We start from the raw sequence: 19246 nt of genomic DNA, 5'->3' as shown, positions 1-19246 counted from the left end.
TGTCAGGAGACCACGCACTGCTCCTAGCTACAATAACAGGAGCTAGTGATATCAACTATCAACTTTGCTGCCCAGAAGCAGCTCGCAAAGGTTTCAGCCCAGCATAATCCAAATATAGGCACTCTCAGGCTAACATCTGTCACACAGCAAGTCCCAATCCGGATCTGACCACAGACAGGCCATTAATTTTAACGAACATCTCGGAACCCCGACCAATTGTTCAGCCTCCGTTCAAGCCACCACAAAGGGAACACGCAACAAAGAGCTCTGCTGCCCTGCCGCCCACATTAGCCTGGGCAGCGTATCCCTGAGCAGCCCAGAAAGCCAAAGGAGATGTCACAGAGTCCCAAACACAAACCAGTTCCTCAGCCACCTTGGAGTTTTTCTCCTGAATGTTAGCAAGACTCAGGAACACAGATTCCTCACAGAAGGGCTGAGAAACAAGGTAAAAGTTACTATAACTCATGTCCAATCCCTGCGCATTTATGATGGACAACGATATGCTAAGCCATACTCCCATTTCAACAGCTAGGTCCAGCTCCTTGCCCTCCAGATCACAGATCTCCAATAGTGGTTGTCTAGAGAAGAATCACTCACATTGGCAACGACCTCAGCGTTCCCAAGACCATACAGAGCATGGCTCCAAGCTCTTGGTGCCCTGGGGATCAAGGGCTGTCTGTATCCTCTCAGGTTCAGATATTTTTTGTAAAGCAGCACACAGGACTGCAAACACAGCCTCTGCTAGGAGGTTCCTCAGACAGGAATGACAAGGCATAACTCTGCCTTCTCTGGTAATATTTGGGTTCTTTCTAAATATCCACAAAGCACTTACTCTTATTCAGCTCCCTGCTTCCTACTTTTTGCTGTGATGCCTGAAAAATATTCGCTAATAGCCGGGCCTGTGGTACTTTTCAATTTCCCTCCAGCTGCCCTGAAGGGAAAATACGCTTCATGCAGTGCATGTGCAAGGGCAGCCAGTTCTTTTATGCCTCACGAAGGTTTTACTGACCTTAAGAGCCTCTGAGAGACCCTTACTGGAGAGCGAGCATTGCTTGAAGATACAGGGTAGAGAAAGAGAGCAATTCTCTCATTTCTAGAAGAATTTCTCTGCCCACAGACAATCCCTTGGGAATTAAATATGTTCTTCAGTGCCCTGAGTACCTCAAAGAGGAGGGACAGGGTTTGTCCATCAGCCAAAGCCATGCAGAAATGCCACAGTGAATGCAGCGGGACGACAGAGTCGCATGCACGTTGGCAAAGGAGCAGCTGCCATTCCTGTGCACTAATTACATCTGAAAAGCAACAGTCTCACCCATGCAGGTCCTGGGAGGCACCATTTGACTTTTGTGTTAGTTAATAACGTTTTGGATGCTCTAGAAAGCCCTGTACCCATGCATAGGGCAGATGCTAAGCTGACACATCACTGCAGCTGTGAAAAACAGCCTAAAATATCCAGCTTCACTCAGGCAGAAGGGATATTTGCTTGGGCAAAGCAGAACATTGTGGAAAAAAAAAAAATTATTAAAGGAAAAGTTGACCTAGAGCCCTCCTTGGGGGAAAGGGGCAGGAAATGGTCAAGTGGCCAAAGAAAATGAGGATAAACTATTGCCAAGCAGGATTTAGAGATCATTTAGACTATTTGGAGAAACAACCGAGCCAAGCCAAGCAGGGTGGTGGGGTACAGTCAAGCCAGGGAGAAAAGTGAAGCAATCCCTGAGGCTGAGTTAAGCAGGCGAATGGCCGGCCTGGGCCGGAGGGGAAGCTGGGGAGCGGGATGCAGCCAGGCTGGGTCAGAGCCAGACAGCGACAGTCATACTCACTCAGGCACTGCAGACCACTTTTATTCACAAGAGGTTTGGCACACAGTGAACAGCTGGTGCAACTGGAGAAAACCCCTGGCACAAGCTGGTGCCTATTGATCTCTTTCCACCTCTCTTTTGGCTCCTTTGTCTCTTTCTCCTTCTCTCTCTCTTTTGGCTGCTCTTTGTTCTTACCCTGGAAGGAAAGAAAAACACAGCTTCGTTACAGGCCTCGCACTGCCCACACATTTCTTTCCCCGCTAGTAAAAATAAGCATGCAGAAAGCTGGTGCGCAGCAAGTACAGTGGGCACCTTTGTGCCTGAACCTTTGGGATGGTAATGCTTTTCCTAAGTGCCTTCCTAAGGCTTGGGCCAGTCCCTCCAGTCCAGGTCTATGTGTGATGAAGGGCAGGACGCAGCACTGCAGCACGCGTCTGTGCCTCCACAGGCTCTCCTCCTTGCCACAGCGGGTGATGCAGGCGGTCACCCAGCCAAAGCACTCCTCTCTTGGTCTGCACAACTCCTAAGACAGCATGAAGGCAGCCAGAACATGTGCTGGAGCACAGTGGGCTGAAAGCTGGGGATCACTCTGTCCAGTGCGTTATGTTAGAGTTCACAGTGCATCTGCTGACCAATGTAGAGTCCTCAGCCATGCAAAAGCAATCCAACTAACTGGTCCCTGGGGTCAGATCCCCTTTTCTACTTGAAGTATTCAACAATTCCTTCTGCAAAGTCAGCATCTCTCCCTCACCTTATCCTTCTGCCAGGATCCAGTGACTCGGCTCCGCAGGGAACTCAGACGTCGCATCACCTTCGTTCCTTTCTCTGCTTTATCGCTTTTTCCACTGTCTTCATTTCTGAAACAAGTCCACAAACGTCTTAACTAAGGGGAAGTTAACTGGCCAAGCACAGTTCAAGGGGATCACTGATGAAGTTCATCCGAAGCATTATTACTTTAGGACCCCATCTCTGAGCTTTCCATCTCCTGGAGGATCTGGCTCAGCATCAGTCATGTCATTTATTAATGGAACATTTGCAAATAAGGAGCTGAACTTTCAAATTATTTGTGCAAATTCTGGCTATCTCTGTGTTTTTGTTCAGTGCCCTGCACAACGAGGCCCTGATCCTGGCTGAACCACTGCAGATACCAGTTTCCTGCACACAGTATTAGCAGGGCAGTAAAGCTTAGATGGGGGGGGAGCTCGAAATCAATCTGCTCTGGGAACACAAAGTGTGTGGGTTACCATCTGTCTCACTTACTCATTAGACAGGAACTCAAACCAGGTGAGGTTCTGCTGGGAAGAATCACTGCCTTCTTGCACACAAGCTCTCTGCTTCACCCTGTGCAGGGAGAAGACATCAGACACGCAGCAAAGAACACAAGAGCAGAACTTTTGGGTCAGTGGAAAGGCTCATCTTTGGAGACAGGGCAGGAACATGTTTAGAGTTACAGAAGAGGCATGTGAAATGCTACTTCTCCTTGCAATTCTACCCTAGTTTCACTGGAAGAACAGTGTGATTCTGGTACCCTGGGGATTTGCACCGCAGAGGACCAAGTGTCATTTGCCACGTGGGTCCTAGGCAGACCTGTGACCTCGCCACCCACATCCCTCTCCCAGACACACTTACCCATGGTAATGTTTCAGCTCCTGAAGTACCTGCTGGACAATTAGCCTACCAGGGATGGGGCAAAAGAAAAGCGAGGGATTAGAAAATGTCCTTGCAAAGACATTCTGCAGCCCACAAAGCATCAGGTGCTGGTTTACTACCAACTACGCAGCTGTGCCCCAGCATGGAGTGGGATCTCCTTTGCTATTGCACCTCCAGTAGCTCAGATATACTCAAGAACCTCAGCCGTCTCAAAACTGCCAGGACTGACAATACCTACACATGGTCTGGGGACACGTGGTCCTTCTCCAGCATCTCCAGAGCAGGGGGTTCAACACCTGGAACACAAAACACTCTCAGCAGTGATTCTGGTGTGCCTTTGCAGAGCACCATGTTCCAAGCTATGCAATTGGACCCCGTTAATCTTGCTGGGATATCTGCCTTTAATGGCGAGGGAGAAGTGCTGGGAGCAGTTAGGGAGGAAAGACTGCACTGCATTTCTGTGAGGGAGACGAAGGCTACATCACTTATTCTGTGTTACGCCTCCCTTCTCCAGTCTGTATTAGTTTAACTTCTGAGGATCCTGCTTGCAGCCAGAGGGTAGGAGCTGACACCACCCCAGAGACCCTCCCCATGACAGCCAGCTTCCCCTCCACTTCCCAGGTGCTCTTAACAAGTCTCTACATTTTGCTTTGGGGCAGTCTGCACAGGTAGGAAAGGTTAATGGATTCCAGCAGCACAGAGAAGGCCAAAATTAAGTTTGCAGGAGCTAGGGTGCCTCTGTTTTTCTAAAGCTCTTTAGCTTTCAGTGCGGAAACCAGAACCTGGCAGCCTTGTCCCAAAGCCTGCTCCCCTGCCAACTGTGCGTGGTGGGTTAGTTAAGGGCACTGCTGTCAGAAGGGACCTGCATGCAGACAATGTTTGCCCCATTCTTTGGGGGAATGCAGAAAGGGCACATCTAAACCCAGGCAGATGAATCAGTGCCTTTTGTTCCTAGGAAACTATCTTTGCCTTGTGTGAGTAGGGAGTGACCAATGCACCAGCCACAGAGAGGTTATATAGCAATGTGTCACTGGGGACGGACACGTCTGAGCTTAGACTACGCCATTAGCCAGGATCAGACTCAAAGTCAGCTTGACTTTTTATTTCAGGAGCTCCTGGGACCATGTAGAAGGGAAGGGCAGAGGATGTCTAGGCTTGCAGAGGTTACATCTCCATTTTTTTTATCTTCTTAATCACAAACACCTTGAACTCATTTAATGCCATATATATATATAGTCTATACCAACCTTCCACGGCTGGAAGAGAAGTGTCAAAACTGCAAGGTGTCTGAGGGGAGGCAACCGTCTCACAGACTGATGGGACAGACTTTGACCTCAGTCTCTTCCCATTGCTGCCACGTTCCTGGAGAAGTAAAAAGTCATGGTCATCTTTGGTCCTTTGTGCACCAAGGGAGCCTCCATCGGTGCACAGCATGGCTGGGCAAGGTGTAAGGCAGAGAATCTTGACTTAAGTGCCAGCCTTCCCACAGCCTCCTACCCTGCATGCCCACCCTGGGAGCCCCAGGGCAGATTCTCTTGCTGTGTGGTTTGCTACCTGTGGTATATCAGAGCACGGGATTAGATCAAGACCCAAGATATCGCTGGGAACAGGCTGACTCCTCACCCTCTCTTGTTTTGTCGGGGTTATGATGATGGGACACTATAAGGCCCAGCTGTTTGTTGGCTTCAGATGTGGGCTCCAGGGAGGCTGGAGCAAGTGAGACTTGTTGCTGAAACCTTCTTAGGCAGTTCTCACTTTTACAGGACACGTAGCACTGTGATGCAATTGTCCTTTTAATATTAATTGAATCCAAAGATATTCTCCAGAGGAAAACAGTGTGAGAGGGGGGTGACACTGCTGTCTTCAGCCACCTGACAAGAGGATGGAGCCAGACTCTTCTTAGAGGTGCACAGTGGCGGGACAAGAGGCAACAGGCACAGGTTGCAGCAAGGGAAGTTCCAGCTAGATATATGGGAAAAGGGGGCTGTGCATCAGCCAGCTCCCAGGGCCTTTATCCTGCAAGAAGGGGCAGTTTGTCCCAGAGCAAAGAAAGCCCATCCTTGCCGAGATTCCTGCAGACCTCCTGGCATACCTGGTTCAATGCTGGCATCGAAGGAGTCCAGCCTGCCGCTGACTCCCGCGTGGGTTGCCTTCTGCACCCCCAGCTTGCCGTGCTGCCAATACACACACAGCCCTCGCACACTCACCACCTCCTCCAAGCCAGAGCTGACAGTGAGGTTCGGGTGCAATGGCTCTATCTCCACTTTGATCACCATGCCACCCCTGCCGCTGCTCCAGGTTTCCAGTTCCCCTTTGGGCAGCTGAAGGGACACGCGAGGCTGTGGGCAGGACTGACTCCTCTTCTCCACATCCTCCTGCTCTGGGTCACTGCCCATCTCTGTGGCATCCAGGCTGAATCTAATTCAGGGAAGAGGAACAAGCCAGGTTAGCAGACCCTTCCCATTTTGCAAGGCCTGGCACAGCCCCTGGAATGTCCTAGCCTTGGGTGGACAGTCCTAAAGAGCTCATGCAGCTGGGACAAGGAGAGTCACCACAGCAGGCACATGGAAAAGGAAATGCCGGGAAGCATCAGCCTGGACACCAAGTCCTGAGCCTGTTAAAAACAGCTTCCCTGGCTGCCATCAGCAAATCCACGAGCTCCTTGGTCACCCAGGATGTTTAGTGCTGGATGGCTCTCGCTGATCTCTTAGCAACCCCTGAGACTGTGCAGCCACCCAGACAGCAGCCTGCTTCACCCACGTGAGAGCTGCTGCCCTGTTAGCTGCAATGCCAGGAAAGTCCCTCTGGGCATTTAGAAATGGCAGATGTTGTCATTTATCGAATCTTCACTGGGGCATCATGTCATAAATCCTGCTCCCACTGGGGCCCAGCTTCAAGGAAGGAAAAAGAAATCCTTTTCTGAGAAATGAGGGGTGGACCATCTCCCCCAGTGCCCCATGGTTTCCTGAACACCAAGTGCTGTTGCAGTGCCAACAACACAGGAGCAAAATGATGGATAGGGCTCAGTGGAAAATCTTACTCTCTGCATGGGTTCTGTCTGCAGATCACTGTCACTTCATTCCTGCTGCCAGAGACAGGCTTCAGGAAGCATTTGCTTAGGGGACAGAGGGGCATATTCCCCTTCCCTGGCCCCGTGCTCACACATGCTTAATCACCCAGCGAGGGGACCGAACAAGTCCCTGACACTGACAGCCGCTCTGTGCCGCTGTTGCTCATGTGCCTGTTACACAGCATAAACTGTGAATGATCCACGGCACATGGAGCAACAATAGGTCTGAGAACTGAAGTCTGAGCTTGATAAAGAACTGCCAAGATTTCAGGGTGAGATAATTTTAGGGTACCTTATAAGGAGGAGAGATAAAAATAGTCCTTGCTGGCTTCCACCTAACTCCCAGTCATCTGGGAGATCAATACATTTGTCAGCAGGGAGAGCATGCGTGTAGGAACCTGGAGCCCGAGGCATTCATGTGGCAGGAGCACAGGATGGCAGTAATGCCCGGTCTGGAAACCGTTCCCAGCCAGAGCTCAGCATCGTGCTACAAAATACACTCTCCTCGGCAGCCACGTGGAGGACAGAGGGCTAGATGACACGGCGGCAATTGCAGGCACAGGCCCCACCAAGCTGACTCACAGATAAGAAGAAAAAGGATTTGACAGAGCTCCCTTAATCCCTCTGAGGTGGGCAAAGTTCCCTTTGAGCCAAAGGATGGAGGCCATCAGGGCAGCTGATGCTGTTCAAGGTTCCCTCCAGACAGAAATGAGCTCTCCCAGATGAGAGATCCTCTTCCCGGTCCCAAGACTGGGAAAAGAGGGTCTTCCTACTGCCAAGGAGACATTAAAGCCTCTTGCTGCCCTAGCATCTGTTCCTCCACATCCCACCCAACATGAGCAGTAGGCGTCCAGCTGCTTTGGCAAATGCTGACAAGTGAGGGAGACCACCCAGCAGCAGCTACAGCTCAGGGCAGTGTGATCACTCCAGCCTCACGCAGCATCATTGTACCGTATATATCAAATATTGCTCAAAGTCCTGCTGTACCTGCGCTTGCAGTCCACAGGTGATAAAGGGCTCTCCCAGCTGTGCCTCCGAGAGGTAGACATAGATCTCACCAGTGTGGGGAAGGACTCCTTGGCCTTCTGCAGGTCCAGCTCTTTGTCTGCCTCTGCAGGACACTCGGAAGTGCTGGTACCATCTTCTGGCACCGCTGCACAGGAGCAAATGTGGCCTTTGTTCAGAAAGCGGCAGTCAGCCTCGCCGTAACGTACCGAGCAGGAAACGGGATTGGAAAAAGCAACATCCACAGACATTTTGCTCAGAGCCCCTGGTCTCTCTTCCAATAAGCAAATGGCAGACACAGCCTGGGCTGCTTGTTCTGGCTGCGCTGCCGTCTCTGGTGCTGTTTTGGCAACTGGCGGGCTCAGGAGTCCCAGATCTCTGTAATACTCCGTGCCATGGAGAGCAGAGTCTGAGAGGAGATCCTCTGTGCTGCTGTGCAAGTCTGCTGCTGGGACATCCAGCTCTGTAGAAGATGAGTCCTCCTGCAAAGGCAGCGACCGCTTTAGCCTGAGCACACAAATCCCATCTGAGAGCCTTGCACCCATCCTGCGACAGGACACCTCCTGTGCAGAGCTGGAGGTGCTTTTCTTTCCTTTCTCATGGCAAACAGCCCACCGCTGCTAGCAGGGCCAGGCCTGCAGCTGGGTTTCTCAAACCAGGCTTTCTAATAGTAGCACTCTCCTACCACACCTCGCAGCCAGACCTGCCCCAGCCCCACCAGCTTGGCTTCCTCCAGTCCCCGAGATCTCTCTCTGCCTTATTCCCCCTAATGCCAATATAAAGCACATAGGTATGATTTTTCCCAGCAGCAGAAGCAATATAACCTTGTATTTCTTGGTAGTCTGGATCAGTACCCATTTCCCCCATTCTTATTCCACCACGGACCCCTCTGAATATGGTGCTGACCACCCAGTTTGCTGACCCGGGCTCCTGCCTCGCATGGTGGTGGTGGAAGGAAAGAGGACACTTGCCTTTTGTTCAGCCATGCTGGTGCAGAAGGTGTCATCCTCAGCAATCAGGGATGGGAGGAAGCTTTTGGGGTTGGGATACTCCAAAGCAGGGGTGCTGTGGTCAGTGAATTCCCGTAAGCATGGCTTGCAGTCGGACCCTGCAAGACAGAGGAGGTCACGGCAGGTAACCAGATGGCTAGGAGGGATGTAAAATCAGCCACACACAGACAGGTGACATTAGGCAGCACCGAAATGCTCCACGTGGCCCTCTGCTCCATCTCCCCTTGCAGACAGGCACTGCCAGGCAGTCTCAGGACCTCAGCAGTCTTGATCCTCTGGGAACCTGGTGCAGGGATCCCCTAACAGCAGAAACTTCATCCCTCAAGCCACAGCATATGCAAGGGCAGAGACCAGGCTTGAACTGTCCCGGCCAGACTTCCATAGGATGTCCTATGCTGCAGAGGCTGTTTCCACAGTAAAACAGAAGAGTTAAGCACATTTTGATGGCTGTTACTGACATTATGGACCTTTAAAGCAGAAATCTATGAATAAAAATACTGACAGTAATTTTGTTTTCATCCGTAAGGAATAAAGGATGACACTGGGAGGGCAAATTAGAAGCACATTAGTGACTCCAGACAACACTGAATATGCAGAGCAATAGCAGGAGCGCATAATTCTCCTGGTGCCGGCTCACTCATGTGGATTTTCCCCACGCAGGAGAGAGAAGCAAGTGTGAACCTGAGTGTGTGTACAGCATCTGATAACTCATTGAGAAACAACAACAAGATCTGGATGTGTATCATGGTACAATAGATCGTCCAGCTGACTGAAGCACATTCCTATGTAACGAGACACACTGTAAACGTTAGCCACGATCTCTAAACCATCGCATGACTCACGGAGGCCTTTTATTCCTTCGAGATATATACAGCTGAGGCAAATGGAAAATAGCCAGGCTGTTGGCCGAAGCACCGTGGTGGATCTCTGAAGATGCAGAGAACAATAGCAAGAGACTGTAAATGGCCATATCTATCCAGTGGGAAAAACGGCAAGAAACTGCTAGAAACCCATCATACTCCAGGAAAGCCAAGTATGAAAACATTAATATGAGGAAGATATTGTTAAAAAACACACTCTTGGAAACCTTGCATCCTGCTGTGGGTTTTAATGCTACACAATGCAGCCAGAAATTGTGTGGTGCCAAGTAGAAAAAGGCAGCAAACGTGAGGGAGAGTTTGGATGTTTGTTCCTTGGATCCCGCTGCACACTGCAGATGCCAGATTTTCTGTTTTAAGGAGTGTTTGGTGTGTTTAAATGTGTGTGATAATTTCAAGTGAGGGTCTATAAATAATAGGGAAAGAAAACACTCTGTGAAGGCACTATTTTAATTAAAGGTTTTCTAACTATAAGAGCATGGAAAATTTGGAACAGGCTCTCTAGCAAGGGTGTAGAATTTATTTCACAAGACATTTTTAATTAATAGACAAATTGCTGCCCAGGATGTCCTTGAGCTACATCTATAATGCTCTGTCTGTAAAACCGGCAGAAGTTTAGTGAGCTATTGAACATCACCTTTTGCTTTCCTCAGATGCACCTGGATTGCCTCTCTCCAGCTTGCAATCAAAAATCAACATTTTGAAGTGAATACACATTTGAACCAGGGCAGGTTTTGGCATGAGCTTGTAGGAAACAGCAGCCAAAGATGTCAGTGGGCAGTAAAAGCCACTGAACCCCCAAAACAGGGCTGGGATGAAGGCTAAAGTAGAACGGACTCAAGGGGAGCAAGAAGGTGGTGGGGAGGGTCCCAGGGGGACAAGAACAAAATCTTCCCCTCTTACAAGTCCAAGGAAGGAAAGAAAAAGACATTCCCTGCTCTCGCCATCCCTTGCAGCAGCGAACTACCTGCAGAGAAAGCGGCAAAGCCCGGAGAGGCGTCAGGGATGTAACCGCAGGAGCTGACAAGCGCTGTGGCCTGACAGAGGCCAGAGCCCTGACCTGCAGGTTTAGCTAAAACAAAGAGTTTTTTTCCTCCCAAGCAGAGTCCGGCCGTTCTGCCAAGGCTACGCTGGGCCTGCACCAGCCTCCAACCTGCAGCTCTCAAGTGGACCCCTGGAACAGAGTCAGCTCCTCGGAGGCCTGGAAAATATTCCCTGTGCTCTGCCTGTGCCACGCAGGGCTCAGGATTTGGCCAAGAAATAGGCTGCAGTCAACAGACCCCCTCCAGGCCCACCAAACGACTTTTATCCTCCTCGGAGACTTCAGATGCTCCCATTCAACGCGCGATAAATCAGGTTTGCAGCCAGCTGCCGGTGAGCTCAGCAGCAGTGGCTGTTAGGCAGCAGCACGTGGCGCGCACGGGGCTACAGCAATGGGGAGACCATTTTAGGCAATGTGTGAGCACCAGACACGACAATTTGGGGCTCCCCACATCCAACGCCTCCGTCGGTTGCTGCTGGGCTGGCACTGTGTATAGAGCCGAGCTGTTTGGACACTTGGGCAAGGGGGGCTGCTGGAGGGGCTCATGGGGAAAAACTGCTTTCAGGCATCAGTTTGTGGCATGATGAGCAAGGAAGGACCAGCATGGAGTACACACGGGAGGAAGGCACATCTGGGGGGCTGTGAACATCCCTATATCCATGATCGAGGTGGTCATCCATATATCATAGAATCACAGAATGGTTTGGGTTGGAAGGGACCTCAAAGATCATCTAGTTCCAACCCCCCTGCCATGGGCAGGGACACCTTCCACTAGACCAGGTTGCTCAAAGCCGCAGCCATCCTGGCCTTGAACACTGCCAGGGATGGGGCATCCACAACTTCTCTGGGCAACCTGTTCCACTGTCCCACCACCCTCATAGCAAAGAACTTCTTCCTTACATCTAATCTAAATCTACCCTCTTTCAGTTTAAAGCCATTACCCCTTGTCCTATCACTACATGCCCTTGTAAAAAGTCTCTCTCTGGCTTTCTTGTAAGCCCCTTTAGGTACTGGAAGGCTGCTCTAAGGTCTCCCTGGAGTCTTCTCTTCTCCAGGCTGAACAACCCCAACTCTCTCAGCCTGTCTTCATAGGTGAGGTGCTCCAGCCCTCTGATCATCTTCATGGCCCTCTTCTGGACTCACTCCAACAGGTCCATGTCCTTACGTTGGAGGCCCCAGCACTGAACGCAGTACTGCAGGTGGGGTCTCGCGAGAGAGGAGTAGAGGGGGAGAATCACCTCCCTGCTGGTCACGCTTCTTTTGATGGAGCCCAGGATACGGTTGGCTTTCTGGGCTGCAAACGGACATTGCCAGGTCATGTTGACCTCCTCGTCAACCAACACCCCCAACTCATTCTCCTAATGGCTTCTCTCAATCCACTCATCACCCAGCCTGTATCTGTGCTTGGGGTTGCCCCGACCCACGTGCAAGACCTTGCACTTGGCCTTGTTGAACTTCACAAGGTTTGCACGGACCCATCATACCAGCAAGTATGGCAAACGCTGGAGCCCCTGGAGTCTCCAGGACTCCGTGCTCAAGCCTGTTTGGAAGGACCCATGCACCGTCTACCTGCAGCATGGTGGTAAGGGGATGGAGCATCTTGGCTCCCTAGGCACTGGCAGACAGCAGCATTCACCTCTACGCAGCTGAAGCTGAAGACGGGATGACAAAATGACACTTTCAAGAACGTACACTGTTTGCTTTAGGAGAACATTAAGCAGATTAGGTATTGCAGTTGCTTAATTCGCTTCTGGCCGGGAACCATAAAAGGTTATTGCTGCAGGGAGCAGCCTCATCAGAGGAATTCCCAGGGCAGAGCCGGGGAGGAAGTGTCGCTGGCTGGGACAGGCAGGTCCCGGCACACGAGTGGGGCTCTGCTGCACTTTGCCGGAGCTTCCCGGCAGGCAAAACATGACGACTCTGGGCTTCTGCGTGGGGAGGAAGGAAGTAGTGACAGCGTTCACTGCATGTGACAGCCTGGGAAAGTCTTGGGGGTTTTGATGCCATGGGGACAGTGGGACCAGCCAGCAGAGCTGGTTTGTCCCGAGGAATAAAACTCCATGCTGCTGTAACTGCATGCAAGGCCATTGGGAGCCTAACAAAGATTTTAATACTTCCAATTCAGACCTACAGACAAAACCTCCCTCCTGCAACTGCCTCTGCTGATTTCCCTTGGATGAGCCAGTCGCTGGAGACACAGCCGCAAGCATCACGGTGGGAGACAGCACCAGAGCAGCCAGCGCTGGAACAAGCTCTGCCAGCAGCGGCCCGTCCTCACCTGCCTGCTCCGCTGCTCGGCGCAGGATGCCTCAGGTCCCCGAGTGACCCTGGAGCCAAGCTGGCGCTGGCAGGGGAAATGTCAGAGGAAACACGGATGTGAGCTCTCGCCATGCAGATCACATCCTCCAAGCATCAAACACCCTCTGCGTTTTCACTGGGGAAAGGTCACACCAAACGCAGCGGGACAAAGGCACCGGTCAGTTCTGCTACATGAAACAATCCCAGGAGGAAGGAAAGACCAGAGTGTCTGGGCATTTCCCAGCAATGGGGTAGAAATTGTTGGGAAACTACAGAGACCATCACAGACGAGAAACAAAAATTATTCTGTCTCCTCCTGGCTCCTGCCCTGCTGGCCCTGCACCAGCTGCCCTTTATGTACCGCTGTGCAGGATGTCCAGAGCTATAGGGTAAAAACCTCTGTAAAGCAAGTGCTAAACTCGCTGTGCCAAAATCGGATGAAGTGCAGTCCTTCGCCTGGTCTGGGCCCCACATCATCGGCCGTTGGCAGCGGTGGGGATTGGCTCATGCGGCCCAGGCTGGAGGAGGGGAGAAGATAAGCTGTCCAACACTGTAACATACTGTACAGCGAGCTGCTGTCTTATCACTGCGTTTGGGGCCTGGGTTTTGGGCATGAAGGGCCAGGAGAGTGGGGAGCCAGCACAGTCCTCAGCTCACTCTCAGCCGAAGGGTCTCGGGGGGCCTGAGGGGGATTTGCAGCCCCTCTGATACTCTCCCAGTCACGAGAAAGAGTCGCTGTGCGGCTTCTTCCTCCAGTGACTCTGCTGGGTGCTGAGGGAAGGTCCCACGTGGACCAGTGAGTGCCACGGTGCAGAAAGCTAGTGCCAGGAGAGGAGCTGAGCGAGACCCGAAAGTTTTATGCTAACAGCACAAGCCCCAGTGGGACAAATTGCTCTGCAAGCACATCCTGGGGGGAGAGGGCTCTACCGAGACACTCTCCAAAGCAGTCAGTGCTTGCAAGCACTGTGAGGCAGATTTATTTCTTATAGAAATTAGCCCACCTGAGCCTTCCCAGTGAGCCCATGACTGCCCCAGCTGGCACAGCACTGGGGAGGTTGGAGTGGGGTGTCTTAGCCAGGGCTTGGGGGAGCTGCTCGGGGCTCACCACAAATCAGAGCCTGCATGACCCTGCCTCCTTCTCTGAATTAACCTTCCTTTGACCATTCGGTTTGGATCTTGGTCTCCTGCACATCCACATCAGAAGAGAACTGGGAGGCAGGAGAATAAGGAGGGAGAAAGAGTATCAAGAGCTGCAATGCCACAGATAAAGGTACCCAAAGCATCAGCCTGAAGACAATGTTTGCAGGCGAGGACACCAATGTCCAGCTCCTCCGGGACTGCAAACGTCCTGCTTCCCGGGGCTCTCGCGTCCCTCTTTCCAAGTCACGGCACTGCATGCAGGAATGAGGCCAGTTCACACCATTGCTGGCATTTCCCATCCCTGCTGTCGGACACTGTGAAGCCCAGCCAGTGCCACACAAACCACCATGGCTCAGACTGTGCTCCGAACACAGGGGGTCTGCTCGTCAGCCCACTCAAAAAGACTGGAGGAATCTTTTCTGCAGCATCTGCTCAAACACCAAACTCTCAACATAAGGCTCAGCCCTCGCCAGGCAGCCGTGCAGAGACAGCTGTCTGCAAACGCCGGGACCTCCAGCTCACTGGCAGCAACGAAACAAATTTATTACAAAACCAGAAGGCTGATATTTAACCCATTACCCAGCTCCTAAAAGCATTTATGTGCCTTGAAAAGAAGACAAAAGGGAAGGAAAAGCGTTATCTGAAACTTAGGCAGTGTTCCCTGCAGAGAGGAGCGGGGTGCACCCAACACCAAGCCCTGCCCGAGGACCCCAGCGCTCTTTGCTACCTGCTCGTCCGGGACAGGCTCTCCCGACCGCTCTGCAGCAGCCCAGCTCCCGACACATGGCTCAGACCTCTTTCCCCGCACATAAGGCCATTACCTCGCTTAAAGGACCATCTCTTCTTCCAGCGCTTCGAAAACGATGGCCAGGAGTGGTTGAGCAGCGAGTCTGACATTTGGGAGCCCTCTGAGCCCTGTGCAAGGTATAACCCCAAGCAGGAGACAACAGCACGGAGCACGGCAGAGCTCAGTGCGGTCTAAGGCAGCACTGCAGGCTGCAGCCCAGGGGCTGCCAAGGGGGGAGTGGAGAAGCCAAGTGTTTTGTCAGAAGTATCAGCTGATGGAAGCTGTAGCCAGAGAGAAATTCCTGGTCTCTGGCGTTCCCACCTGCGTGACGGGTCAGTGACTTCCTACAGCGGGGCTCGGGCTTTAGTGGCCCTGGAGCACACACAGCCCCTGAACATTGCTCGAGGCTTGCAGATAGAAACAGAAAACAAGCTGTTAACTCACCACAACCCCCTTCCCCTCTCTGCCAACACCTCCCTGCTCCATTCATGACTATCAGCTGTCAGCCTGGCAAACCATCACCTTTAAGGCAGTTCTGCAGGGGCAGAACCTTCACCTGGGCAAGAGTCACCTTCACCTTCAACGCAAAGTAAGAGTTAAGACCACAGGCTTGATATTTGCACCTTTGGCATTGTTTTCAAGTGCCATGACAGAGCCTCTGCAAGGGAAAGAGCGAGACCCTGTTCGTCCACAACATCAGCATCATCTTGTAGCTCACAGCAAGTCCCCATCCCCTGGCAAGGACCTTTCTCCAAGCCCTTCTCAGCTCTTCCACATAGGGAGGCAGGTGGGAGCTATCTCAGCTATCTCCAAAATGCCCCAAGAGACTAAACTCCCCATCCCGAGGTCTCCAAGCCCACTGCTCCTGATCGGCACCAGCCCCACAGCTCAGACTAGCTCCAAACTTTGCTCCCAACCCCTCGATTAGGCTGAAGAAGCCGTTTTACCCCTGTGCGGCTGCTGGGCTCCTGGGCCAGACCAAACCTTCTGTCCACTGTTCGGCTCACTCTTGTGGCCTCGCTGAGCAGAGCCCAGCCACTTTGGGAACGGCCACAGGCACTTCCACGGCACAGAGCCCACTCTAGGCTGGTGTTTTGCAAAGGCAAGTGGTGAAGAGCATTTTCCTCGCCTGGCCACAAACCTCAAAGCATCATCTGCCCAGCGCAACCCTCCCCACATCCCCTCTGCTTTGATCTCCCTGATAACACGGGGGCCCAGCCCTGGAGTGGACAGTTTGGAGGGGGATTCGGGGGACTCAGGCGCAGACCCCTCTTGTGTCCTGCCCAAACCCAGCCGTGGGCAGTGCCAAGGTGTCCTTGCAAACCTTCAGCTGCGGCACAGCAGCAGCAGGAGCCAAGAGCAGCACCCACAGGGTGTTCGGCCACCCCAGAGCCGGCCACGGGACACACTGTGGGTTAAACCCTGACCACATCTCCTCCTCTTCACTTGCAGCAGCGTGAAGCTCCTTGTAGGCTGGAGGCTCCCCAGCCCATGTTTTGCCTTCAAGTGCGTGCAGGGGGGAGGCTGAATGAAACCCAGCACTTGGACTTTTGGCTTCAAGATAAGCTGCTTCCTCCCAAAGCCTTGAGGAAGATGAGCGGCAACCCCGTTGTCGTGGGATGGAGCTCATGCAGAGAGCGACTTACCCGGAGGGCTGGAGGCATCTCTGAGGTGGGTTCCCTGTGCACGGTTGCACCTGATAGCTCTGGCTTCTTCTCCAGCTGCTGGAGCAAAGCAAGAAGCGGAGACTCATCGGGGAAGAAGCAGCTGTGCGGCCAGTTTGCTCACGAGGGCCTCTGGCTCATCCACCTCACCGCTTCCCCTTTCCGATGGCACAAACAAACCCGCTTCTCCCATGCCGCAGTTCCTTCGACAGCGGCCCCGGTGCTGCCCCGGCGCTCGTTCCCACCCTAGCGGGGGTCGGGGCTCTGGGAGAATCCAGCAGAGTCACCTGGATTGTCGTGCACCCCAAAGTGCCTGGTGCAGGGGCCCGGAGAGCTGCTGAACGAGAGATGGCTGCGAGGACAGAAACTGCCGCAAACTGTTTCCTGTTCCGTTCAGAGAAAAACCGCTTGGTTTGTGCCATGAGAGCCTGGTACACACGGGCTGCGCCCACGGGCTCATTGCACCATTGCTCGTTAGCCTCCTGCCAGGGACAGCGAGGCGTCACACAGGGCTCCTGTTATCGAGTCCTTTGTCTTCGCTGTCGTGGTCTGACTTTGGGCAGCAACAGAGATGCTGAAGCCCACCAGGTCTCAGTCTTACACGGGGTGAAGTGATAGCAAAGCACAGAAATGCCTGTGCTGGCCATATTCATCTGCGCAGGTGAGAGACAGGCACTTCAGCCCCAAAGCAAGCAGGGTGATCCCTCTGCCCAGCCCTTGCCATGTGCGATCTGGCAGGCAGAGCCCCCGGCATGGCCCAGGTTTGGGTTTTCGGCACAGCCATTCACTCCTTCCCAACAAGCCCCGTGGGCTGATGAGCGCACGCGCCTCATCCCTCTGCCCCGAGCACACGCCAACCCCGGCCAAGCTCTAATCAGAACAAGATCCACTCACACTCCAATTACTCAGAGACCGCAGCTTTGGCAGCACTTGGAATAGCAATTACCCTGTGCTCCAGGAAACCACAAGAGCAAAGAGGAATTAAGGTTTAATTTCTCTGAAGTCCACGAGAGCTCGATTAGTATCAGAGATCGGGGCTGCTCCTAAATACCAGGCAGCTGCTCCAGCTGACGGGCTGGTGAGTTGTCCCCAGCTCGAATGAGGGCGAGATTTTTCTCCTCCTGCCTGGTGCCTGACATGGTTTGAGGGTTACTGAAGCGAAGCCGTGGAGGCAGCCTGAAAGAGCAATGAGGGATGATGGCACGAGGGCTGACCGAGCCTCAGCAGCCTCTCCACAGCATCCCAGAGAGCCCAGCAGGCAGCAAACCTCCCACGACAGCAAGTTCAAGTTTTGTGGCTTTGCTTAATTTTGCATTTTAGGATCCCCAGAGAGCAAGCATGTGCCAGAAGAGGCAAATCCAAAACATCTTAAAATTCTAGTTTGTATCTCATCCCTCCCATCGTAAGAGGACTCCAGATGGGCTTAAAAAAGGGCTGAAGTCCAGCTGAGCTCCTTGGTGTGCCCAAAAACAGCCTTGGGGCGGCGGGCAGAGCAGGGCCAGCTCCACTTGCCTTGTCCAGTCCCATGTTCAGAGGCACTAGGTGGCATCAGCACTGCACGCTTTCTGTTCAGCCAGGAGCACCATCTCCCTCCCAGCCCTGGGCTGAGGTGGCTGAAGAAACAGTTACTGGAATTTGGCAGGGCTAGAGGCGAGGAGTGCGGCGAGGATTCACCTCGACCCCTCTGAAAAAGCAGCGCTTTTTGCAAAAAGAAAATCACGCTGCTCGCTTTTATAGCAATTCATCGTATGAGTGTCAGATGACGTCCCTGGGTCCTCCCGAGGGGCAGGCTGGAGAGCAGAGCTCCACGCGGGTCCAAAACCAGCCCCGAACCGCACGGTACCATGTACAGGTCGGGCAGGGAAAGACCATCAATCGCCAGGACGGAGGTGTGAAGAGCCAGGGCTACAGCGCAGGCTGTCAGCCGGCGCGCTGGGCAAATCGTGCTGTGGCTGCACCAGAGCCATGGGGAAGGAGAAAATATTAAGCCAAAACTATTAATTCCACCAGCTGCATTGCTACACCATCCTGCCCAGCCGTCAGCCCCTGCAAGGAGCCTCCATGGGCAGCAGCTCCTGCGCACGACGTGGCTGGGGAAGGGGCTGCTCCTGCAGACACGGCCAGTGGCAACCCCAAGGCTACGAGGAACAGCGCAACGCTGACCGATTTTGCTGAATGGAAGGAAAGCAGGATATCTTAACCGAGCGGCTAAATACAGCGAGAGGAAAAATAGCAACGGTCAGTTCCCCCACCTTGTTGGTGCGGCTGATTGGGAAGGAAATCTCGCCTCTGGTGAAACAAAACATTTAAGTTAGAAAGATTTTACAATTCCAGAGTAGCCGGCTGCACAGCAGATGGCGAGACGGTTCCCAGTGCAAGCCTGGTTACAGCTGCTCAGCTGCAGGACAGGGATGAAGCAGATCCTCAGACTTTTAATTTTTTTTTAAAAACTGCCTACAGGGAGGGAGGCCTGGGTCCGTGCACGTGGAAATAACAGAATTATATTGCAGAGAAGCAGCTCTTGCTGTTTCAGGCAGAAGGAATCCCTTTACCAATGTTTACCCGATGGCATCAGGCTGCCGAGAACCCCACGGTGAGGACACAGCCCAGCGTGGATCGCCCAAGCCAGCAGGCAGAGGAGTTAAACTGGCTTCAGACCACAAGCCTATAATTGGCAGATTGGTTTTTTTTTTTTTCTTAACACCATTCATTTTGCAACTGAAAGTATTGCTTAGTCCAAGATACAAATTTAGTGCTTTCTCTGTGGTAAAGCAGCATTCAGTGCTGCACAGACAGCAGACACAAAATGAACAGAGTTATTCTTGGATAATTTATTCAGAATTTTAATATAAACAGTTAATTGTTCAATATTCTGACACACAGCAAGATTTTTTTTTTTTTCC

At 52.5% G+C, this 19246-nt stretch overlaps 1 protein-coding gene across 1 annotated transcript in view; it reads right to left on the bottom strand.

Moving 5' to 3' along the window:
• The window catches only part of ARHGEF18 (Rho/Rac guanine nucleotide exchange factor 18), a 51340-nt gene extending 36487 nt beyond the window's left edge, over window positions 1–14853 (bottom strand). Inside the window, exons 1-10 of the mRNA XM_069790364.1 lie at window positions 14714–14853; window positions 8496–8632; window positions 7507–8006; window positions 5657–5867; window positions 4697–4811; window positions 3688–3745; window positions 3429–3473; window positions 3060–3140; window positions 2551–2656; window positions 1821–1995 (exon numbers count right to left, since the gene is read on the bottom strand). Of these exons, the coding sequence (XP_069646465.1) occupies window positions 1821–1995; window positions 2551–2656; window positions 3060–3140; window positions 3429–3473; window positions 3688–3745; window positions 4697–4811; window positions 5657–5867; window positions 7507–8006; window positions 8496–8632; window positions 14714–14789 (1504 nt within the window). The 5' untranslated portion in view covers window positions 14790–14853. The remainder of the gene's footprint in view (window positions 1–1820; window positions 1996–2550; window positions 2657–3059; window positions 3141–3428; window positions 3474–3687; window positions 3746–4696; window positions 4812–5656; window positions 5868–7506; window positions 8007–8495; window positions 8633–14713) is intronic.
• Window positions 14854–19246: the final 4393 nt, after the last annotated feature.

This window comes from Haliaeetus albicilla, chromosome 8 (genome assembly GCF_947461875.1).
Source record: "Haliaeetus albicilla chromosome 8, bHalAlb1.1, whole genome shotgun sequence".
NCBI classification, from domain to species: domain Eukaryota; kingdom Metazoa; phylum Chordata; class Aves; order Accipitriformes; family Accipitridae; genus Haliaeetus; species Haliaeetus albicilla.
This window is presented reverse-complemented; position numbering and strand designations above follow the sequence as displayed.